The sequence below is a fragment of the Macaca mulatta genome, chromosome 1 (assembly GCF_049350105.2).
Source record: "Macaca mulatta isolate MMU2019108-1 chromosome 1, T2T-MMU8v2.0, whole genome shotgun sequence".
Lineage (NCBI taxonomy): Eukaryota > Metazoa > Chordata > Mammalia > Primates > Cercopithecidae > Macaca > Macaca mulatta.
This window is the reverse complement of record NC_133406.1, coordinates 143,496,314-143,521,814: the sequence shown is the minus strand read 5'-3', so window position 1 is coordinate 143,521,814 and position 25,501 is coordinate 143,496,314. Positions and strand designations below refer to the sequence as shown.

Below are 25,501 nucleotides of genomic sequence, written 5' to 3'. Positions count from 1 at the left end.
TTTCATATTACAGGTGTGTATATCAAAAAGTCAAGGCTGAAAAAACTATCATAACAAAATGCAGAACATAGTGGCATAAATACACTAGAAGGTTTTTTTTGTTTCTTTTTCTGTCATAGCAAAAGTCCTGCTGGTATAAGAAAGTGATATGAGTCTGCTCCATAAGATTATTCACTGGGCCAAGTTTCTTTGATATTGTTGCTTCACTAATCCCTAGGCTTTTGTTCTTGGCTATGTGATCTGTTGATACGTGATTGTGCTCTCCTTGTTTTTAAAAAATGTTTTCCCTGTAGTTTTCTATTTCGTTGTCTTTTTTTAAAAAAAAGTTAGCTTTTGATTTTACAGATCCTCTTCATTATTGTCTTCTCTATTTTTATTTGTTGCATGAGTCAGGGCTTTTGCAAGCCTTTAATAGGTAGGTGGTATTCAGTCCACCTCTTCATCATCTTTGTGGCACCTCTGTTTAAGGAGACCAGGAATATTCACCTAGGTACGTACCTTTCTTCCTCTCTGAGAATCTGTTTTTCCTCAGGAACTTATTATTTGTGTCCTTGCCCTGTGTCTTTCTCTCATGGTTCCCCAGGCTGACATCTCCAGAGGAGAAAATGTTTGGTTAGCTCTCAGTCCCAAACCATAGCAGAGCCCAGAGACTGTTGTCACTCTCAGCCTTCAGTCCTTGGTTGCCTTCTTGGCAGACCTGGCATCTCTTCCACCTGGAAGTGATACATGGTATTAATAGTTGGACTGGACTATTATGATAAACAGAGTATCTAATAACCATGAAAAGAAAAAACAAGAAATTTGTAACATTGAAATGAGTGAATGGCCTTTAATCTGTACTTTTGCATTTTTTTTTTTTTTTTTAGTCATTTCTTTCTCTGACGTGTAGAGTGTATCTTCCTATTTTTGCATTTTCTTATTTCTGTGGGATGTTAGTTTCTCTTGAAATATCATTGATATTACACAGGAAGAAAAGTTTCTATGGTCAGATTTAATAAGAGTATTACGCTAGTCTTAACATTTAATTTCTTTTAGTTGAATCTAAAATTGACATCATTCTTAGATGAATTAAAAAATTTAAAGAGCACATATTCTTTCGTAGGTATTTTGATTCTAAGAACCACTAATTTGATTTGTTTCAGCAGTCATTAATGTGGGGCAGTCGTCAGTCACTACCCATTGATCATTTATTCCATATACATTCTAAGTTAAATGATCAGACTGAAATAATTCAGGTGAAATTATTCTATCAGTTAATGTGGTAATGTTAACATTTATCAGTAGTGCTGAATCACTTCTTTTGGGCATAATAGTGGTAAGCTTTTTTGCTTATTGGCAAAGACAGGCATAATTGCTTTTTTAAATAAAAATGTAATTTGTAAAAATACTCCAGTAATTTTTGTAAAATCTCAAAATTGCAAATAATTTGACATTATTCTCAGTAATGAAGGCTGTTAAATCTGCTCTCTTAACAGCAGGTATGAAACCATTTGAGGAAGAAAAAGGTCATAAATACAAGCTTAAAATGGAAAGACTTTTCCATGCAAAAAGATGCATTGCAGGAAGGAGGAAGAGTATCCTTCATAGCACACCACAAGTCAGTGTTAGAGGCTTTCTTTTATACTTGAGTAGGCCCAAGATTCCCCACCTATCATCTTCCAAAATTACCTGTGATCCACTGTAATCACAAGTTTTGCAGTGGTATACTGTAGGTGTATGGAAGGATTTGAATTCACAAATAGACATCTAAAGAATAAGCTGATAATAATGCATTTGAAAAGAGGTCAGGTATATTTTTGAAAACTAGGAGAGTTAAAGTATTTTTGTGAACTAAGGAACAAATAAGGCATTGACAATATTTTAATTGATTAGGAATTTTGTTCAGGTTGGTAAACATTAAGGATCGTTTCAGTTTTGTTTTTGTTTGTTTTTTACTTTTAAAATATCTAATCTGGACTTCTGTGGGTTTATGGAAGGGCTGGCTTTATCTCTCTATCCTGTGGTGGCGGGCCAACCTTGATTTTGTATACGGAGTAACTTGACCTTCAGTTTTTTTTGGTCTAAGAACAAAGGCCAAAAAATATGTAACTGTTAATAATAACGTTAATTCACTTACTGAGTCAGTAAATATGTGGGAACGTTGTACTTGGTTGACACTTGGGAATATTATAGTGAGCACTACTGATGTGGGCCAGGCACTTTGCCTGGTAATCACTGTTCATGTATTATCACATTTAATCCTAAGGGCTGTGATGTGGATGTTATCCCTATTTTACAAATGAAGAACTTGAGGCTTAGAGTGATTAAATACTGTTAACCTAACTGGTAAGTGGAAGTTGAGCTTCAGAGCATCCTTTCTTAATACCATATTTTCTACTTGTCATGACAACTTGAAGAAAGCTAGGAAACATCTATTGTTGATAATGAGCCAATAATGTGTATCAGTGGCTCTTAAACTTTTGCATGCATGAGAAACACTTGAGGATTTTTTTTTAAACCTGGCTTTTTGGACCGCACCCTCAGAATTTCTTATTCAGTAGGTCTGGGATTGGACCTGAGAACATGTATTATCAGTAAGTTTCCAGGTCTAATCTTAGGATTAGGCACCACACTTTGAGAATCGCTAGAGTATTCAATTAGATCTTAGGGACTACACTGTGAGAATCACTAATGTATACAATTCTGCTCATCATGTTCTTATAAAATTATGCCATGCCAAATCTTCCATATCTAGTTTAGAAATTGGTTAAGAAATTAAGCCTGGTGTAAATACGGTATCAATGTGACTTGAAACTGGTTGTATTTTTTGGTTTTTTTCTCTGCGCATTTGATGCCAATAAGTAGAAAGCTCTTAAAATATTTAAGGGAGATGACCTATGGATATCTGTTTACCGTTCTCATATTTGTTGTAATACAGTTTATTCATTATGAGTTTAAATACAAATTAGCATAAAGCTTATGGTTAAATTTGGATTTTTTGGACTTTCTGAAATGCTTTGATAATTCATTATCTCCTTTGCACATTTTTTTCATTTTGATGGTTGCATTTAACTTCTTTGTACTCATTGGTTGTTTAAATCAGCCAGTATTGATTTAACCTATTTAAATACTAATATCCATGTATGTAAATATACATAGCCAAGGCAAAACAGTTGATTTTAGTTAGTTTAAATATTAGTCCATTCATATTTTTGTAAATACATAACATTTTCAAAATAGCTAAAATGTCACTGGCTGGTTTAAACAACTGTGCAGTTCCCAAACAGATGAATGTATAACCTTTTCTCTATTTTAAGACATAACCTTATTTTTTTGCAGAAAGAAATCTCTCATTCCAAAGATTTTGCCTTTGCTTTCAGTGTTCTAGCCACTGAAGTATATACCTGCTTAATTTTAATAATGATGATGATACTGATATCTAACTCACCAGAATGAAGTTCTAATTTTATAAAAATCTGAGTTATCTGCATGAATAAAGGACCATTGGGATGGAGGATGTAGAGAGAACGTTTCTGAGAAAGTCTAGCTGGTGTGGCTTTGGTTTGTTTGTAAACAATTTGAGATAGCTTTCCAAAGCTTTTGCTTATAGAATCTAATCACTTTTTCTATTTATTGCCTTTTGGACTTAAAGAAGGGAGGGGGAACATTGTTGCCTTTGTGAGAATGGGGGAGGGATAGATGGGAGAGTAGAGGGATGAAGTTAATTTTTTATTACAGGGATTAACATTTTTCACTGTTCCCAATAGTGTAACATTTGACATTTGTTTAAGTGAAAGACTTTTAGATTAATATTTTTAAATTTAAAGATATCTTATGCTAACTTGTTTTTGTTTTTATAGAGAGGATCTGACGAACTGCTCTCAGGCAGTGTTCTCAGTAGTCCAAACTCTAATATGAGCAGCATGGTAGTTACAGGTAAGTGTTACTCTCTTAGCAGTCTGTCATTTACCATTTTAGGGGGCAGAATGTTAAAACTCAAATTTAACTCTGTTATACTAGGAAAGCCTTTTTTTTTTTTTAAAGCCTTTCTTTTTAAATGCTGTGTTGAAACATTTTAGAGTAAATTTTACTAGAGTATATATGAGCTGAGTGAAAACAAACAAACAAAACCACCTGAAGTTGGTGAGTCTTAAGTTTGATTGCTTTTCATTTTTGAACCACAAATGTAATTCTCACATTATAGTCCCCTCATGTGCCCCTCTGGTATTTTTATTTTGTTTTTATTTTTTGTGTTTGTGTGTCATATAATATTTTTACTTTAAGTATTTATGCCACAACCCTAAAACCCACATTGTAAGTAAAAACCAAAGAATTCAGCTACATAGTTGCAATGGTTTTAACTAATTTTTTGCTGAAACAGTATTTTAATTCTTAGAGTTGATCCTTTTATGTTGTCTACCTGCATATTTAAGATGATTTGTTTTAATCTTCAAAGTTAGAGTTAAAAAAAATTTGTTTATCTGAAATAATGTTGGTTGGTTGTAGGATCTGTTAGTAAACCAGTATAGACCAAATTTTAGACCTTAGTTTTATGGCTGTTGGGCCAAATTTTTTTTTTTTTTTTTTTTTGTATTTTGTTTTGTTTTGCTTGAATTAACGTGTTCTCATCTGAATGGGCCAAATTTTGAATTTGATGATTATTATTATCAAATGAATTTACCTCACAGCTCAACATTTTACATTATTTACCTGAAACTAAAGTTCCTTTTTCTGTATTTTAACTTTGAATTATTTGCTTGAGGAACGAATTATATTTGGCAATAAAAGGATCATAAAAGACTAGAAGACATTTTGATTTCCCTTAGGTATCTGTGCTTATGTATACATACATCTTGACACACATAAACACAAAACACACATCTCTGACAATTCAGTTAACTAAAAATTGTAAGGACTTAACAGATAATAGTCACGATTTGAAGATAAATTTGTCAGCAGGTCATTATCATTGATTTTGCTATGTAGTGATTACAAAGCAAAATCACTGGGCCATGATTTTGATAGTCAAAGTACCATGTACACGTAATTGAACAGATAGGCTTAAGTGTGTAACTTGTCGGTTTCTCTTTTTGTTTTTCCAATGCATACTGTGATTGATAATGGGAAATTAATTCCAAATTAATTCCTGATATTTAGGGCTCATGACAGAATAACTAGTAGTAGCCTTGACCCCTTTTTCGGTCTCCCCACAAAACCAAAAACTGTGTAACTGAATAAAATATGTGGAACAACTGTTGTTTGGAAGTGATGAGCAGACGGTATAAGATCATCCTTGAGAGAAGGGTAGCATGTGAGGTAAGTATCATGAACACTCTGGCTTTCTGCCTTGGACCGTTTCACTGCTGTAAACCACAGAGAAGTGGAGAGCTCAGTATACAGGTCTCACTGAGCTGAAGAGACTAAGAGTGGGTGTCAGAACTGCTCAGTCATTTGGAATTTATGGGGAAGTCCTGGAGAAAAGAGAGCTGTCTAGGGGTTTAGGGGTAGAACAGGGGGCAGAATTTAGTATGGTCATTCACTTCATTCAGAGTTTTGGATAATGACTGGGTTACATGTGTGCAGGTTGAGACTTTGCCAGGTCTGTCAGAAATTGTCTGCTCTGGGGCTAAACAGTGATTCCATAGGTTGCATAGTACTCTGAAACATTGGAGTTCTGAGAAGTCAGAATGCAGACACCTTGCAGGGTACTTCAAACACTCCATTTAGACTACAGAAAGCCTGGACCTGAATAGAAAGGATCACACCCCATAGGAAGTGCCATCTATAAGACTGAAATAAAAACAAAAAACCAAACCCGATAGGAAGTGAAGGATTCACCAGTTAATCTAACCAGTAACTGATGATGGATTAACCAATAATTTAGTTGCCTTTCAAAACAAAATAACACCCCCAAGAAAGACAACATGATATAGTTTTCTTGCTACTATCTTCCATAATATCTACCATACCATCAGAAATTATAAGTAATGTGAAGAAGCAGGAAAGTAACCCATGAAATATAAAGACACATTGAATAGGAACAGATTCCAAAATGACCTAGAGTTAGAATTAGCAGACAAGGACGTATTTTAAGTTGTAAAGGAAAAGATTGAAATAATGAATGATGGAGGAGTGCTTAAGAGATAAAAAACTATGAAGAAAGCATGTAGAAATATTCTAATTGAAAAATATAGTATTTGAAATAGTTGGGACTAATTCACTGGTTGGAACTAATAGCAGATTGGAGACAAGAAGAAATGTTAGTGAACTTGAATACACATGAATACAATGATTAAATCTTTCAGAGAGGAGAAAGTATACCTAATGGACAATGAAGCAGTCTGACATATAATTTGAGCTTCAGTGTGAGAATGTGGAGGGAAAAAACATATATCTGTTTGAGGTAGTAATGACTGAGAACTTACAAAATTTGAATAAAATATATCAACTTACATTCCTAAGAAGCTCAGGTAAACTCCTCATGTAGGCTAAATAAAAAGAACCATACTTAGACACATAGTGGTCAAAATATTGAAAACTAGAAATGAAGAGCAAATCTAAACAGCCAGGAAAAAGACATCTAACAGGAGACCAATACCTTGTATTAAAGAGAAAAAAAAAAAAAAGAGAATTTCTTTAGACTGAATGGAATGACATTAGATAACTTGGCTCTGCAGGAGATAAAGAGGAGTACTGGGAGTGGTTAATATGTGTATAAATTTTAAAAGGGCTCTTTCTTTTCCTCTCAATTTCTTTGAAAGACTTTATGTAAACAACAACTTTGTATTATGGGGTTTATTATGTAAATGGATTTTATATGACAACTGTTAGTACAAAGTGAAGGTAAATGGAATTTTTCAGTGGTAAGATTCTTATATTTTACCTGAAGTGATGCAGTGTTAACTTTAATATGAAAAGATTCTGTTAAGGTTGCATATCAAAATTCTAAGTGTAATCTCATTTAAAAAGATTTAAAGAAGTATAGCTAAAAGCCAATAGAGGAAAAATTGGAGCATTGATGACTACCTGTTTTCAAGAATTACTGCAAAGCTACAGTAATTAAAAATAGCATCATAATGACATAAAGATAAATAGGTCAGTGAGACAGAGCAGAGAGTTCAGAAATTAACTCACACAATTATGGATAACTGGTTTTTGACAGAGGTGCAAAGTCAATTCAGTGGGAAAAAGAGTAGACTTCAACAAAGGTTACTATAGCAGTTGGATCTATCCATCTGCAAAAAAAAAGATCTTGGATATGTATCTCATACTACATATGAAAATTAACTCCAGATGGATCATGACCTAAATGTAAAACCAAAAATTATAAAACCTCTAGAAAAAAACACAGAAAATCTTTGTGACTTTGGATTAAGCAGAAATGTATTTGATATAACCCTAAAAGTACAATCTGTTAAAAAATGGAATTTGACATCAGAATTAAAATCTTGTACCCTTCAAAAGAAACTGTTAGGGAATGAAAAGACAAGCCATAGACTGAAAGAACATCATAACAAAGCATATAGCTGATAAAGGACTTCTATCCAGAATATTAAAAGATGCAGTATATGTAAACTCAGCAGTCAGGCAACAGACTACTCAATGAATTGGCCAAAATATTTGAACAGGTAATATTGCACAAGAGATACACAGATGGTAAGTAAGCACATGGAAAAGCTGATCAGCATCATTAGTTATTAGGGAAATGAAAATTAAAACTACAGTGAAATAACATTACAAACCTATTAATAGTGACTAAGATTAAAAAGAGTGCCATCTTGGAAAGCATGATTTGGGAAGAATGAGGAAGAATCATAATATTCACAATACTGCTGATGGGAGTGTAAAATCATAGAACTACTTTGGAAAACAATTTGATAGTTTCTTCATGATCCAGATTATTTGTCTCCTAAGTATTTACCCAAGAGAAGTGAAGGCATCTGTTCATTAAAAAACTCTCATGTTAATGTTCATAGCCATTTTATTTGTAATCACCAAAATGTGAAACAAACATTCATCAACAGATGAACTAATAAGTAGATTCCTGTTTTGGCATCATATGCTTTTCTGTACAGTGGAATATAAAAACAGCCATATAGAATGAGCTATTGATAAACACAATAGCAAGAATGAATCTCCAAACAGTTATGTTGTGTAAAAGATGAGAGAGAAAAAGAGTACATCCTGTATGATTCCATTTATATAAAACTCTGGGTAATGCAAACTAATCTAAAGCAAATTCGTGGTTCCTAGGAGTTTAAGAGTGGGAAAGGACAGGCTGGAGGGGTGACAGAGGGACACAAGAAAACTCAAGGGTGATGGACATATAAATTATTGTGATGGTGGTTTTATGGATGTATATGTATGTCAAAACTTGTCAAATTTTATAATTTAAATACATGTACACATACTAGAATGGCCGAACTTCAGAACATTGATAACACCAAATGCTGGCAAGGATGTGGAGCAGCAGGAACTCTCACTTACTGCTTGGTGGAATGCAGAGTGGTACAGCCACTTTGGAAGACAATTTGGCAGTTTCTTAGAAAACTATATGGCCGGGCGCAGTGGCTCATGCCGGTAATCCCACAGTTTGGGAAGCCGAGGCAGGCGGATCACCTGAGGTCGGGAGTTCAAAACCAGCCTGGCCAACATGGAGAAACCCTGTCTCTACTAAAACATGCAAAATTAGCCAGGCGTGGTGGTGCATACCTGTAATCCCAGCTACCCAGGAGCCTGAGGCAGGAGAATTGCTTGAACCCAGGAGGTGGAGGTTGTGGTGAGCCAAGATTGTGCCATTGCACTCCAACCTGGGCAACGAGAGTGAGACTCCATCTCAAATATACTTTTATTGTATGATCCAGCAGTTGTGCTCCCTGGTATTTGCCTAAAGGAGTTGAAAACTTAGTCTGCACAGAAAGCAGCTCATGGATGTTTATAGCACTTTTCTTTATAATTGCCAGAACTTCATAGCAACCAAGAAGTCCTTTAGTAGGTAAATGGCCAAATAAATTGTGGTGTATATCCAGACAGTATAGTGTTAATCAGCACTAAATGGAAATGAGCTATCAAGCCATGGAGAACCTTCAGTGCGTATTACTAAGTAAAAGAAGCCAGTTTGAAAATCCTATATACCATGTGATTCCAACTATATGAGATTCTGGAAAAAGCAAAATTATGGAAACAGTAAAAATCAGTGGTTGCAAGGATTTGCGAGTTGAGGGAGGGATGAATTGGTGGAGTACAGAGGATTTTAGGGCAATGAAAATATTCTGCATGCTATAATGATAGATACATATCATAAATTTTTCCAAACCCATAGAATGTAAGACACTTGGAGTGAACCCCAAGGTAACTACAGACTTTGAGTGATTATAATGTGTCAGTGTAGGTTCATCAGTTGTAACAATGTGCCATCTGGTGGGAGATGTTGATAAAGGGGAGGCTATTTGGGGGCAGGAGGCAAGGAAATCTCTCTGCTTTCCTCTCCACTTTGCTGTGTACCTAAACTTACTCTGAAGAATATCTTTGAAAATTTATTCATGTGCTTGCATTGCATTTCTTTTGGATATTACTGGTCTAAGTAGTCCAATTAAAAGACAAAGATTGGGCCGGGCGCGGTGGCTCAAGCCTGTAATCCCAGCACTTTGGGAGGCCGAGACGGGCGGATCACGAGGTCAGGAGATCGAGACCATCCCGGCTAACACGGTGAAACCCCTTCTCTACTAAAAAAAAAATACAAAAAAACTAGCCGGGGGAGATGGCGGGTGCCTGTAGTCCCAGCTACTCGGGAGGCTAAGGCAGGAGAATGGCGTGAACCCGGGAGGCGGAGCTTGCAGTGAGCCGAGATTGCGCCACTGCACTCCAGCCTGGGTGACAGAGCGAGACTCCGTCTCAAAAAAAAAAAAAAAAAAAAAAAAAAAGACAAAGATTGTCAGACTTGATTAAAAAGCAAGGCCTAACTACACTGCCTATACGAGGGTCAGGTGGAAATACCAAGATGCAGGTTGAAAGTAAAAAGATGGAAAGTGATATTCCATGCAAACAGTAAGCGCGAGAAAGTTGATATGATTATATTACTAGACAGAAAAATTTAAGACAAGAAGTATTACCAAATATAAAAAAGCATATTTCATAATGCTGAAGGGTCAGTTTATCAGAAAACATTTCTTAATTTGTATGCCAGTAATAACAAAGTATGTTAAGAAAAAGATCTCAGAGCTAAGTAGAGAAACAGAAATCCACAATCATAGCCTGATTTTTTAAACTATAATTTAGAGTCATTGATAGGACAGTTACAGTCCTATCCCCCAAATAAAAAGATACATAATTTGAAAAATGCTGTCATGTTGGCTTAACTCACATTTATAAAACTATACCCAGTAACTGTAAAATAACTTCAAGTGTACATAGAACATTCACAATGGTAGACCATGTATTGGATTACAAAATAGCTCAATAAATTTCAAGTGATTGACAGTTCATATAGTATATGACTATAGTGGAATTAAATTAGAAATCAAAAATAGACATCTAGGAAAGTATGAAATATTAGAAATTATACAATTGTGAACAGCACATGGATTATAGAAGTGTTACCACAAGGACATATTTTTTTTTTTTTTTTTTTTTTTGAGACGGAGTCTCGCTCTGTCGCGCAGGCTGGAGTGCAGTGGCGCGATCTCGGCTCACTGCAAGCTCCGCCTCCCGGGTTCACGCCATTCGCCTGCCTCAGCCTCCCGAGTAGCTGGGACTACAGGCGCCCACAACCGCGCCCGGCTAATTTTTTGTATTTTTAGTAGAGACGGGGTTTCACCGTGGTCTCGATCTCCTGACCTTGTGATCCGCCCGCCTCGGCCTCCCAAAGTGCTGAGATTACAGGCGTGAGCCACCGCGCCCGGCCCATAAGGACATATTTTTGACTGAATGAAAATATATCAAAATTTGTTGGATACGACCCAAGGGAGTGTATGGTGTGAAGTATGTCTTCAAATACCTATATTATAAAAAAAAGGTTTAAAACTCCCTATTTAAGACTGACCAAGAAAAGACATAATTTACCAGTGTGGGAATCAAAGTCGAGATAATCACTTTCACAGAAAGTGGAAATGTACAGAGTATAATAGTATAACATTAATAATCTAAAGTGGAGCTAGCACTTTCAATAAAATCAGAGATATATAGAATATAATAGGAAAATAATATTACCAATGTTGTTAAGGCTAACAAATTCAACAACTTAGATGAAGTAAGTTTCTTGACAAATGCAAAACTGACTTAAGTATATAGCTTAACAGCTATATACTACTGTATTATACAAATCGGAATTTATAATTAAAAAAATATTTCCACAAAGATTACTCTAGGCATAGGTTGTTTTACTATTGAATTTTATGAAATTTTAAAGAAATAATAGCTGTCTTTGAAAATGGAGGAGGGAATACTGCCCTGTTCACTTTATGAAGCCACTATAACTGACAGCAAAACCTGACAAGGGTAATATATCAAGATTTCAGACTAGTATTTCTCATTACCCTAAATGCATATATTCTTAAGAAAATGTTGGTAAATCACCTCCAGTAGAATATGAGAGGCAATTCTGAGACTTACCACAGGATTGTAAGGTTTGTTTAACATTTGAAAATGAACTCAGTGTAATTTGTCACAGTGATAGAATGAAGAAGGAAAAATATCTCTCAGAAAACTAGTAAGAGAAGGAGCTTTTTACAATGTAAATAAGGGGTATCTAAGAACCTACAACAAATTTCATACTTAATGGGGAAATATTGAATGTTTTCTTCTTAAAATCAGAAATGGAGCAAGGGTGTCTGTTTTCTCAATTTTTTCCCCCTAACTTTCTGCTTACATTAAAGCAGGTGAAATAAAAGACATAAAGATTGTAAAGGAAGAAAGAAAACTGTCTTATTCACTGTTCAACATGCTTTTTAAGATAGAAGACCTAAAGGAATCTACAACAGATTTGGTAGAACTAATAAGTGAATTTAGAATAATTATAGGATACAAGTTCTGTATACAAAAATAGTCTCCTTATACTAGCAGCAAATTCTTAAAAAATGAAATTTAAAAAAATCCATTTATTAAAAGTAGCAGACAAAAAATATCAGGAAAAAAACTTGACAAAAGATGTGTAAGACATCTGCACCAATATGAAACACTGCTAAGAGAAGTTTTAAAAAGACTTACATGAAGACATAGACCATGTTCATGAATTAGAAGGCTCAGTATGTTAACATGCCAGTTCTCCCTAAATTGGGATGGCATTGAATCTATAAGGACTTCTAAATTGAGAGTAGATTCTAAAATTTATGTGGAAATAAAAAGGAGCTAAAATAATTAAAACAATTTTGAAAAAGTAAATTTTGCCACTGTTCTCAGGACTCACCACAAACCTGTAGTTAATCCAAAACAATTTAGTGCTAGCATAGTTAGTGACATAGTGATCAGGGAATAACTCATGCATTAAAGTTGCCTTGGTCACTCAATGAAGAAAGAGAAGGCTTTTAAACAAATGTGCTAGAACAGCTGAATATACGTACAAAAAAACAAAAGAAACTCAAACCCTACCTTATTGCATATAAAACAATGAGATCATATAAAAACTAATGTATAGCGTTTTTAGGAAAAAGCATAGGGTATACTTGCCACTTTGGGATAAATGAAGATTTCTTAAAACAAAAATTACTCATCTTAAAGGAATATATAAACTTGACTCCATCAGCATGGGAAATTTCAAAAGACATTGTTCAAAAGACATTGTTAAGACAATGAAAAGGCAAGGCACAGACTTGGAGAATATAATATTTACATATCAGTACATATATATGACTGTATTAGTCCATTTTTATGCTGCTGATAAAGACATACCTGAGACCGGGCAATTTACAAAAGAAACCAGTTTAATGGATTTACAGTTCCATGTGACTGGGGAAACCTCACAATCATGGTGGAAGGCAAGGAGGAGCAAATCTACATCTTACATGGATGGCAACAGGCAAAGAAAAGAGAGCTTGTGCAGGGAAACTCTTCCCTTTTTAAAACCGAGAGACATACTTCATTATCACGAGAACAACATGGGAAAGACTTGCCCCCATGATTCAGTTACCTCCCACCAGGTCCCTCCCACAACACATGGGAATTCAGGAGGAGATTTGGGTGGGGGACACAGCCAAACCGTATCAATGATAAAGGACTTGTATCCCAAAAGACTTGTAAAAAAAGCTCCAATCAATAAATATGAGCAGCCCAATTTTTTTAAGTGGCAAAAGAAGTGACATTATAAGAATGGGTAACAAGCACACGGAAAGATTACACTAGCCATCAGGTAATCACAAGTCAAAACCATTATGAGACAATTGACACCAACTAGAATGGCTAAAATCAAATAGGTTGGCAATACCTAATGTTGATGAAAATGTGGAACTGCCTTTGATTACTGCTGAGTATGTAACATAGTTGGGAAAATTTTTTTTTTTTTGAGACAGAGTCTTGTTCTGTCACCAGGCTGGAATGCAGTGTGGCATGATCTTGGCTTAAACTGCAACCTCCACCTCTTGGGTTCAGGTGATTCTCCTGCCTCAGGCTCTTGAGTAGCTGGCACTACACGCGCACGCCACAACACCCAGCTAATTTTTTGTATTTTTAGTAGAGACTGGGTTTCGCCATGTTGGCCAGGATGGTCTTGCTCTTTTGACCTTGTGATTCACCCACCTCGGCCTCCCAAAGCGCTGGGATTACTGGCGTGAGCCACTGTGCCTGACCTAGTTTGCCATTTTCTTACGGAGTTAAACATAAACGTACTTTATGGTCCATAACTTCTACTTTTAGTTTTTTACCCAGTAATAACATGTTTGCTGTAAAACTTGTATGTGTATCAAAAACTTGACTGATAATGGTCCCAAACTTGAAATAACACAAATGTTTATCAGCAGGAAAATGGATAAATTGTGGTATGATCATACAATATATTACTACTTACTGATAACAGAAGAGTGGTTAGTAATACATGCGAAAACATGGGTGAATATTAAGCATTGTATGAAGCAAAATAAACCAGACAGACCTGAAAGAGTACATAGAGTGATTCAATTTCTTGAAAGTTTAAGAGCAGATCATTAGTTTTTTGTTTAGAAACCAGAATGTTGGAGATTAACAGAAAGGGAATATGGTAGCATTTTCTGGTGTGATGGAAACGTCCTATGTTAATAAACTAAGTTGCAAAACAAATCCAAAATTTGTTTGAAGCAGTAGATTATCTCTGAGAACTCTGAATTACCGGTAGTTGTGTCTTGCTATAATGCAAAATATGAGATTGGGAATGCCTAGGTGAGTCCATGTAAGCAGGGGCCTAGATATGGGATTTGGGGGGTGTGTGTGTGTGTGTGTGTGTGTGTAGCTTGGACTTTGTGTTGTGTGTGTGTGTGTGTGTGTGTAGCTTGGACTTTGTTGTGTGTGTGTGTGTGTGTGTGTGTGTAGCTTGGACTTTGTTTTGTGTGTGTGTGTGTGTGTGTGTGTGTGTGTGTGTAGCTTGGACTTTACCAGATTTACATTTTAGAAAGAATTTTTGTTCCATTTGTATTTCAGAGGCAGTATTGTATACAGGGGAGAATAGTTTTAAAACATTACCGTAGTTCATTCCAAAGATACCAAGTTCCTGAATTTTAGGGTCTTGGAAGGAGAATATGCAGGAGATGTTAAAACGAGTTATCTGGAAGAAGACAAGTTTGGAATAATATGAAGGAGTTTTGTCTTAGAATTCCACTGGGTTGGTGGAAGATGATGCCATTAACAAAGGGGGAAAAGTAGGAGAACAAAGGAGACTCGTTTTTGGTGGAAAGAAAGAATAATCTGCTACTGCTCTATTTTTCTAACTATGCATTAGGGATGATATATGGTGTACTTCATGACCAAAGAATCAATCTAATCTTTTTGTAATGATGGCATAAAATTCCTTTAAGCTTGTTTTAACACAAGAAGTCAGTTTATTTAACTTCTGCGTACAGAGGAAATGCTGAGTTTTAAGATTTTTCTATTTTTTTCTGACAAAGATGAAAGTCTGCATATATTCTAAGAGACACCAGTTTGAATACTGTCGCTTATAAGAGCAAATAGCATAAAATACCTTTAAAAATTGGTGATTATATTTGCCTGGAAAAATAATCCATGAAATTCAGATGACTCAAAAGGACATTGGTAGACAATGTTACAAGGACACTTTTATGGTTATCAGATATAGTACAGGATTTCATTTTTATGTTCCAGCTTCCAGCTTTATCTAAAATATTTCTTGTAATAGATTTTACTGTGGAATTGTTTCCTAAGGCATCTGTCTCAACAGCCTTTCTCTTACCTATGCAGACTTTTCTTTCTCTGTACCTGTTGAATAGGTGCTTTTTGTCAAAGAAAAAATTAATTTTACAGGTTAGAAAATTTCATTTTATTAGAAACTTAATCTCAGGTAAATAAATGTTTAATAAATTGATACAGTAAGGACATTTTCTAATGAATTGGTTCCTTCGAGAGATATAAAAGTGAAATATTTCAAAAATACAACTGTTCCCAAGTAGCATTAGAATTTGATTTTGTTAAATTTGTAACTATTTAGCAGTGACTAGGAGACTTGACAATTCTAAGATATAGTCTCTTTAATTTTTTAGTGATTTCTTTGTAGATATGGAACTGGAATATCCCTTTAGGTATACGTATTTCTGCCAGTGCTGATTGTTACTCTATAATAGCAGGATTTTTTGAAAATTATTGGTAAACATGACATTTTGCTCTACCTGAAAGCAGTTAAACCATTCCAAAGAGTCTGGAACATTTTACTTAGAACTCTTTTAAGATTTTCATTTTGACTTTTACAGACATATTTTTGAGGTGATGTCATTTCGTTTTGCTATAATGTTTTGAGAGTATTCCAGTAGATTATTTCATAGTTTTACTATTTATGAAGGCTTTAACAAGTTATCTTCTTGCATATAAAGGTAGTGAGAGCATTCTCTAGGTGCCTTCTGTGTTTTTCCAGCTCATGCCTAATATACTTTGGACAACTAGGCCACACAACTACTTGGAAATACAAGAGTTAATAGGTTTCCTTTTACGGAAACCTCGTGAGGCTTTTTGTATGGTGGGTGTTGCAGAAACAGCCAACAGAATAACAGAAGTACCACCTATCTGCATCTACCTGCTTTTTTTCTTGTTAAGTCTTCTTTGGAATTTGTTTCTCATACAGGAAAGAGTAGCAGCATTCATTTTTTTTTCTTAGAGTCTTTTTATTTATTTATTTTTTGTTTTTCTAAAGCTGGAAAACACTGCTTTGCTTTGAAATCTAAAACTGCTTAGAATTAAAACTGCTTTGCCTCTCAGTTTCGTATTTGATAAAGAGAGTTAGGAAAACTTTTATAAATGTGTGCCTCTGAAAGACTTGGAGAATGAAGATGTACTTAAGTTTTGTCACTAGTTTTCACTGGACGGAAGCATAAGGTTTTGCAGTGTTGTATTTTATATTGGTACACAGTTGAAAGTATAATGGTGAATGAGTAGGACTAAATAATTTACACATTATATGAGAAAGTAGGCCAGGTTCTGTTGCTCATGCCTGTATTTCAGCACTTTGGGAGGCTGAGGCAGGTGGATCACTTGAGGCCAGGAGTTGAAGACCAGCCTGGCCAACATGGTGAAACCCCATCTCTACTGAAAATACAAAAATTAGCTGGGTGTGGTGGTGCACGCCTATATTCCCAGCTACATGGGAGGCTGTGGCACGAGAATCACCTAAACCTGGGAAGTGGAGGTTGTAGTCAACCAAGATCACGCCACTGCACTCCAGCTAGTACAGCAAGACTCTGTCTCATAGATTAGATGGATGGATGGATGGATGGATGGATGGATGGATAGATAGATAGATAGATAGATAGATAGATAGATAGATAGATAGATAGATAGATAGATAGATACTGTGAAACCCAGTGCTAGAGTGTTTATATTAATAAGTAAAGATAGGTAGAGTATCGGAACAAAAACAGCATGGGAAACTTAACAGTTTTGGGGAATTAATGAGTAATCGGGATTCAAAGCAAGTGTCAGATGAGTCGGGGAAATGAGAAAAGTAGAAGTGGAAATTTTAGGGGTGCTATTAGAGAAATTCAGTGAGGAAGAAAGGGTTCACAGTTCCTTGTCGACTGATGGATGTGGTGATTTTAAAAATTACCCATGATCTTGCCGACACCCATTTATGTAAAATTCGACACCCATTTATGTAAAAATTGCAGGTAAAAGCTAGTGGAGAACAAAGGTCAGTCAGAAGGAGAAAAGTGATGTACTGATAGAGGTGAAGATGCTGGCTTTAGAATTGAGGTAGAAAACTGGTTTTGAGGTTGAAAGAGAAATATTCAAGTAGAAACCATTTTAAAATTTTATTTGCTTTGAATCTTTGAGTACATGAACATCTTCCCTAAGCAAGAGGCTTTAAAAGAGTTGAATAATATATGGAAAATGGTGTGCTTAAAGATTTTTACATTCATATGCAATGAATAAAATTTATATGCATAAATAAAAGCATTACCTCATACCTTCTTAATTGAACAAACATTTGAATTATTACTGGTTTTTACACACCCAAACAAAAGTTCTGGGTTTCCTGGAGGAATGGAAGGGAAAGATCTCTTTCATTCCCTCAGTAGACCTTTCCTATTCAGGATCGTGGGAAGATGCTGAAGAACTGTAGAACTGTAACACAGGCAGACCTAATGCTTTGTAAGTTGTGAACCACAAAATTTTGGGCCCTTTTTCAGTGTTGCTGGAGTGTTTTTATATTAGAAAATAGGCTTTGTTATATTATTAAAGGAGTCCCCATTCCCACATTCTCATAGTATCATTTATTTAAAATGAAGACTTTTATAATATTTGGCACTAAGATATGAATACTTAGTAGTCACCCTCTGGAAGCTATTAACTAACTGAGGGAGTGTCAGGTGGTGCAAATGTTGATCGTTTACTACAGTAACTGGCTTGGTCTTTGGGAGAAAAGGACAGATCTTTTTTAGGCAACCTGTATGTAATGTAAAGTTTGTATTTGAGTTCCTTCTATAGTGTAGTTGTTTAAGAGCACAGACTAGGAATCATACTCCCTGAGTTTAATCCTCTCTCTACTACCTCTTGTCTGTACCACTTAGTAACTATCTAATCTTGGGCATTTAACTAATTGTTACCTGTAAATGGGGTTGATAGGTCGTGATGATAGCAATCTGAGAGTTATAAATTGCTTGGCGTGTAGTTAATTAGCAGTGAATGTTAAATATTGATGCAAAATAAAATTATGTCTTTTCTGTATTTTTCTAAGACGTCAAGATCTTTGTCTTTTGATTCTCAAAAGTGTCCTACCTTCTTTCTGTGTTATTCAGCTGTTGTACTTCTGCTCAACATCCGCTGTCCAGAAAACATCCAATACAAATCCAAAGTAAATTATTTAATTTCCGTAATAATAGGTTTAGGCAGGCTTTTGCCTTTTGGGAATTATTTTTGGAAAATCATTTGAAAGGGGAAGCCTTTTTTCTCCTTATGGGTACAGCGATAGGTAGTATCTTTATTGGTGTTTTTTTTTCCTTGTCTTTCTCCCAGAAGGAAAAGGACAGACCAAATTAGGAGAAACTGAAATTTACTTTTTTGAGTATCGTGATACCATAACCTATAACACATGGGGCTTTAGGTTGAACTGTGTAGTATTTGTTCTTGTTATTCAAACAAACTAATGAACGAGAACAGATTATCAAGTTTCAGTATTCACACTGCTTTGTCAAAAAAAGGTCTTAGTCCTGTATCAGAAGAATATGTGTTCCTTGTTGACTGATGCCAGTTGTTGTGTGTGCCAATTACATGTTTTAAAGTATATGCATATTTTTTGGATTCTGTGCTTTAGCTTACATTTTCTGTTAACTGGCCTCGAGATGATTTTGTTAGATAAGATACTACAAAATGCAAAGTTCAGTCTCTTCCTTTTGACAAATTCAGGTGCCCTGTGCACACACAAATCTTTGTCAGTAGTGAAAGGACATGGGATAGCTTCCTGTAGTTTTTTTTTTTTTTTTGAGACGTAGTCTCGCTCTGTTGCCCAGGCTGGAGTGCGGTGGCGCGACCTCCGCTCACTGCAAGCTCTGCCTCCCAGGTTCACGCCATTCTCCTGCCTCAGCCTCCCGAGTAGCTGGGACTACAGGCGCCTGCCACCACGCCCAGCTAATTTTTTGTATTTTTTTTTAGTAGAGACGGGGATTTCACTGTGTTAGCCAGGATGGTGTTGATCGCCTGACCTCGTGATCCCCCTCCGCCTCCCAAGGTGCTGGGATTACAGGCGTGAGCTACCGCACCCCGGCCAGCTTCCTGTAGTTTTTTCATATTTCTGGAGTGGTGAAGAGCTAGCCAGCCAAGATTTTCAGGGTAATATATTCAGAAGCCAGAGCTTACTCTTCTGTACAAAGACAACCTAAGGGAATTTTTAAATGCATTGGCTAGCTGTTCAAGTATATAAACCTAAGTGAAACTCCTACAGTAAAATATGACTTAAGTATAGCTTGAGTCCATATATTATCTCTTAGAGATACCTTCTCTGGTCATCCAGTAAAATCATTACTACCATCATCTTCCAGTCCTAGACAAAGTCACTTTTAAGCACATCACTGTTTTACTTCATAACACATACCATAGAAAGTATCTGGTTCAGGTACTAGTTAGTCCAGCTCCCCACTATAAGGTATCAGGAATCATAATCGTTTTGTTCACTCTGCTGTACCCTCAGAACGTAAAACGTTGCTAGACACATCCCTGAATACCCAGTAAATGTTTAAGGAATTAATGAGTGAATTAATTTTGAAGACACTTTGGAGACCAAGATAATCTTACAGTCTTACAGATATTGTTGAACATATACAAACACATTATATTGTTTATAGGTTGTGTTGAATGTTTTGGGAAATACCATAAATTACCTAAAGGTTTATACAAAATGGAGTATACATGTATATTTCTGAATGTGTCAAGATCCTTCATTTTAGCTACAGTCTCAGAAATATCCTTGAGATCCTAAAAGATTGAGAACCATTGATTTGGCATAGTAGATTGCAAGTCCTTCAAACAACTCTATTTAAATATTACCTATTTTATAGGCATTTTGAATAATGTTTTTATTTTTTGGTGAAGATTTGGAATGAAGGCCATTAACTAATTTGTTGATTAAATTATATTACTTTAAATCTCATGGTAATAGAATAAGATAATTAAGTTCATGAGTGATTTAGAGTATATTGATCTTAATAGTCACAAAATATTAGGTAGTTTAGATGGTAATAGTAATATATTAGAAGAAGCTCATTGTAGATAAGCCATAATTGGATTGACTGCATTATCAGTTTTGTAAACTTTACATTCTTTGATCCCACATTCAAGTACGTTTTTCAAATCAAACAATTTATCATTTCTCAGGTAAAATTATCTTCCTAATTTTTGTCAACCTAGTTTTTTCACTTTTAAAAATATTCATATTAGTTCATTATAAGATGATTAAATTACAAGATACAGTCATAAATCTTGGAGATAGTGATGGGGATACCCTCCGGGAAATGCATTGTTAGGTAATTTTGTCACTGCATAAATGTCATAGAGTACATTTACACAAACGTGCTACCCATGTAGGCTATATGGTATATGTAGCCTTTTGCTCCTAGGCAACCAACTTGTATAGCATGTTACTGTTCTGAATACTGGAGGCAGTTGTAACACAGTAGTAAGTATTGATGTTTCTAAACAGAAAAGGTACAATAAAAATATGGTATTATAATCTTATGGGACCACCATTGTATATGTGGCCTGTCAGTGACCAAAATGTAGTTAATGTGGCACGTGACTGTGATTGTATTCTTTAGTCATTGGACAGTTTCTTTATGAGATTACATTTTAATGTTGTTATTAATAATTACTCTTTATAATACTATTGAGAAACACATTAACAGCAATCTTAACTAATTGATAATTTCATTTAATAATAGGTGGATGGGATTTTATTCCTTTGAAAGCCTAGCATTTGAATTTTTAAGAATTATTTAAGTATTCTCAGATACGTTTTTAAGTTCTTTTTGGAAATTTGTAGTTTTTTACATAAAGAGGAAGATTCATACATTCTTTTATTGTTGATATATAAAGACTATTTTTTAATGTCTTTCAGCCAATGGTAATGATAGTAAAAAATTTAAAGGAGAAGATAAAATGGATGGTGCTCCTTCTCGTGTACTTCATATTCGAAAATTACCTGGGGAAGTAACAGAAACTGAAGTTATTGCTTTAGGCTTACCTTTTGGTAAGGTGACCAACATCCTTATGCTGAAAGGAAAAAATCAGGTACACTTTTTTTGGGGTTTATGAAATGTTAAACCCCAAACTATCCAGCAGGTGTGAATTAATTGTAAAAGGGAGAAAATAGGAGGTTATTTTTCTTAAAGAACAGAAGTTGTATTCTCAATTTTTCAAGTAGGTATCTGTGGGAAACTAATGCTAGGTAGCCAAATTGAATCACTATAGTTTTTAAACTTTGCCTTTTGAATTCACTTTAGGGCTGTAATTGAGTAATTGTTATGAAATTGTGGAAAATACAAATGAAGTATTTCTTTTACTGTGGCTCTGTCTTGGATATCAGAAATCAGTAGAAGTACTAGTCGCATCTTTCCTTAAGCTTACTTTATGAGAATATGCAATTTTATTTAAAAATATTAAATGATGCCATTTAGAATAATTTATGAAATTTAACACTCCCTTTTATATACTTAATGTTAATCTGACATTTAATTTGTAATGTTTTTCTTTGTCTCTGTATAATTATACTGCTTTGTAAATGACTTGGAAATCATATATTCTCTAGGGTAGAAGTGGTAAAATTCTGATGCTAGAAAATATTTACATTTTCTCTAGCATTTGCTGTGGGAATAGATTTGTGGGTGTGAAAAATCATAGGTGGAAGGTGTACTCAGTTCTAACTTTCTTCTGAGGTTAGCTTTAACTGTATACCTAAACTTCAACAAGAGATTTCTAATTCTACTTATTTAAAAGTAACTTGAAAGATTATATTCTAGATAATTGATTAAAATCAACTGAATAGATTGCTCAGATATTAATTTTATTTGAATTTATAGTATTAAAAATTGTGCTACTTAAATTTTCAGGCATTTTTGGAACTAGCAACCGAGGAAGCGGCTATTACTATGGTTAATTACTATTCTGCCGTGACACCTCACCTTCGTAACCAACCGATATATATCCAGTACTCGAATCACAAAGAACTAAAGACAGATAATACATTAAACCAAGTAAGTATGTGTAGATGCATAAATAAAATGGCCTAGAACATATTATGAATCTCATAAACATTAATAGGAAGGAAATGTTTACCTGTTCAGATGTTCCTCATAGGCATCTTCTTGTTATTTTTAAGGTATTTTCATGCAGAATGTTTCTGAGTATTAAATACTATGTCATTTTAAATTCCTTTAAACCCCTGATCAAATGTTCTTTTTCTTGTTGCAAGTTAAAATTTTTGTGGAGAAGCTTATCAGGTAGGATTTGTTATTAGCATAAACTATTTATACGACTCTCCTGCTTAGAATTTAAGGTATGAAGTTCAGTGCCTTTGGTTATTTGACTTTTTTTATAAGTTTTAATTTCTTATGGAAAAAAATTTTTGAAGATGTGTTAATGGTTTTCCTGGAAAAGAAATCTTAAGGATGAGGAATATATGAATGTATTGATGTTTTAAAAATGTAATGTAGAAGATATTATTTAAAATTAATGTATTTAAAAATAGCATTAGAATGTTTTCTGACCTACATTATAAGACTGCTGTAATTATCTAAAACTTTCGCTGTTTTAATATAGTTTTAAAACTAATGATATCTTTCTCTGTCAGTAAAATACAGACTTTTTCTTAATAAAAATGTAACGGAAAACTATTCCTTATAGATTTTTGTCACTTTACAAAGTGACAAAATGGTTTAGATAGTTTATGAAAAATAAGCTTGTAAAACTTTTTACCTAAAAGATAGGACTGAAATTTCAGCTGGTTTTTTAATTTGATGATGAATTTTTAATTTCTTTTGAAAAAGAATGTACGCTTCTAATAATTATCAAGAGGAAGAATACCAAAAGAAAATATCTGCTGTTCTTTCTTTTTACTTAGATTTTTTTTTGCATTTTTAACTTATTTTTAACAAATAATGGTATATACTTAACGGTGTTCAAGGTGATGTTTTAATACATATATATAGTGGAATGACCAAATATGGCTAGTTAACATGCTCATCATTTCCAATACTTACAATTTCTTTATGGTAAGAACATTTAAAATTCCTTTAGTACACAGTGGAATGTGGAAAAACTGTTTTTCCTCTGCTCACACCACAACAATCAACACAGAAGGCTTCTGCGGCCAGAAATGTGAGGGAATTTTTTTTCTACATGGCAAGCAAGCAGTCAGGTCTACAGTGTTCTCCAACTTAGCTCAGTTTCAACACTATCTGCCAGGAGATAGCATCAGATCCCACAGGTTGAGGGCTCAGTCCCACAAGATGTCCTCAGACACCAGCAAGTCAGGCCTCTGGAACTTCTGATTGACCAGCTTTAAGTTAGGGTTCCCACAGCCCCCTTTTTGGATTTCGTTAATTTGCTAGAGCAGCACAGAGAACTCAAGGAAACATTTACTGAGATTTACTAGTTTATTGTATAGGATAGTACAAAGGATAATAAGCCTCTAATCATGCCTTGGTCTTTCAGGTGACCAGTCCCCATCCTGAAGTGGGGCTGCCAGCCATCAGTCAACTCATTAGCATACAATATTATGCATTACAGTAGTTGCCATGCTGTACAGTAGATCACCAGAACCATTCTTCCTGTCTGAAACTTTGTACTTTGACCATCATCTCCCCTTTCCCTGTTCATTCCTCCCTCCCCCAGCTTCTGGTGACTATCTTTCTACTCTACTGATGTGAGTTCTGCTTTTTTAGATTCCATATGTAAGTGAGATAATGTGTCCTTTGTCTTTCTTTCTTTGGCTTATTCCTTATTCCCTTAGCGCACACAGTGTCCTCTTAAAATGGCATTTAATGTCCCATTTCTATTTCATTATTATTTAAGTAATTTGCAAGCACATTCTCATGTTAAAAGATTAAACAAAAGGAACACGTAAAGAATAAAGCTGGGGACTAGGCTTGGTGGCTCACACCAGTAATCCCAGCACTTTGGGAGGCTGAGGCGGACGGATTACCTGAGGTCAGGAGTTCAAGACCCCCCCCCCCCCCGACCAACATGGCGAAACCCTGTCTCTACTAAAAATACAAAAAGGAAAGAAAAAAAATTTAGCTGGGCATGATGCCAGATGTCTGTAATCCCAGATACTCGGAGGCTGAGGCAGAGAGAGTTGCTTGAACCCGGGAGGCGGAGCTTGCAGTGATCCCAGATGCGCCACTGCACTCCGGCCTGGGTGACAGAGCGAGACTCTGCCAAAAAAAAGAACAAAGCTGGCGCCTACGCATGGATGTGGAGGAGGGGGACTTAGGATGACCGTTGGAAGCCCCATTGAGAGGGGATATTTGAATAATGATCTTCAAAGTGGTTAGGGAATAAGCCACTTACTTCAGACAGAAGGAATAATCAGTGCAAAGTTCTTCTGTTGAAAAAAATGCTTTACAATTTTATTTTTCATTTTCTAAAGCCCTTCAATCTCCTTTGGTCATCTTTTTTTTTGTAGTCAGTTATGTCTTGTGACAGCAGTACTTTGAGGATACTAATTACAGTATTTAAAAAATATATCACTCTATGCTGAGTTATTTTTTCAGTGTTAGCATTTATGTTTATCTTGTTCTCACTCTCTTCATCCCCTGTTTGTTGTCTCTTCATATTTCAGAATGGACAATTATATTTTGTTAAAGTTGTCTGCTTTCCTCTAGGATAAAGTAATGAAGAGTGTCTACCAAGCTGTTACTCCCATCCCCCCCAAATACCAAAGAGCTCTTATTCTGGGTCACAAAACTCCCTTTAGAATTTCTGGTACCAGCAGGGCACTTTGGCTCGTGCGTGTAATCCCAGCACTTTGAGAGACTGAGGTAAGTTCGGGGCAGCAGTGAACTGGTCACACCACTGCACTCCAGCCTCAGCATCAAAATGAGACCCAGTCTCTTAAAAAAAAAAAAGAAATAAAGAAAGAAGGAAATTCTGGTGCCTTTAAGAGAGAGGTTTTTGTTGTTGTTGTTGTTTGATGGTGAGGGTACAAGTTGGTCAGAGGAGGGAGAAGAGAAATTTAGCTCTTTGTTAATGAACTAGACTTTCTGTTCATCCATTTTTCACGCACTCCCTCCTCCTGTGAACCTGCCAATTTCTAATTTGGTTCCTGTGACTGCTACCAATATAACTCCTGTTTGCTGTGTGTTCACTGTGTCTCCAGTCTATTTGGTTCCATTCATTTTCTGTGTTCCAG

General features: G+C 35.3%; 1 protein-coding gene across 4 annotated transcripts in view; it reads left to right on the top strand.

Moving 5' to 3' along the window:
* PTBP2 (polypyrimidine tract binding protein 2) overlaps window positions 1–25,501 on the top strand; it is a 94,048-nt gene that overhangs the window by 27,366 nt on the left and 41,181 nt on the right. For all 4 annotated transcript variants that reach the window (XM_015145532.3, XM_015145530.3, XM_001105316.5 and 1 more), the window contains exons 3-5: window positions 3,840–3,915; window positions 21,209–21,381; window positions 22,200–22,343. In XM_015145532.3, coding sequence (XP_015001018.1) covers window positions 3,840–3,915; window positions 21,209–21,381; window positions 22,200–22,343 — 393 coding nt within the window. The remainder of the gene's footprint in view (window positions 1–3,839; window positions 3,916–21,208; window positions 21,382–22,199; window positions 22,344–25,501) is intronic.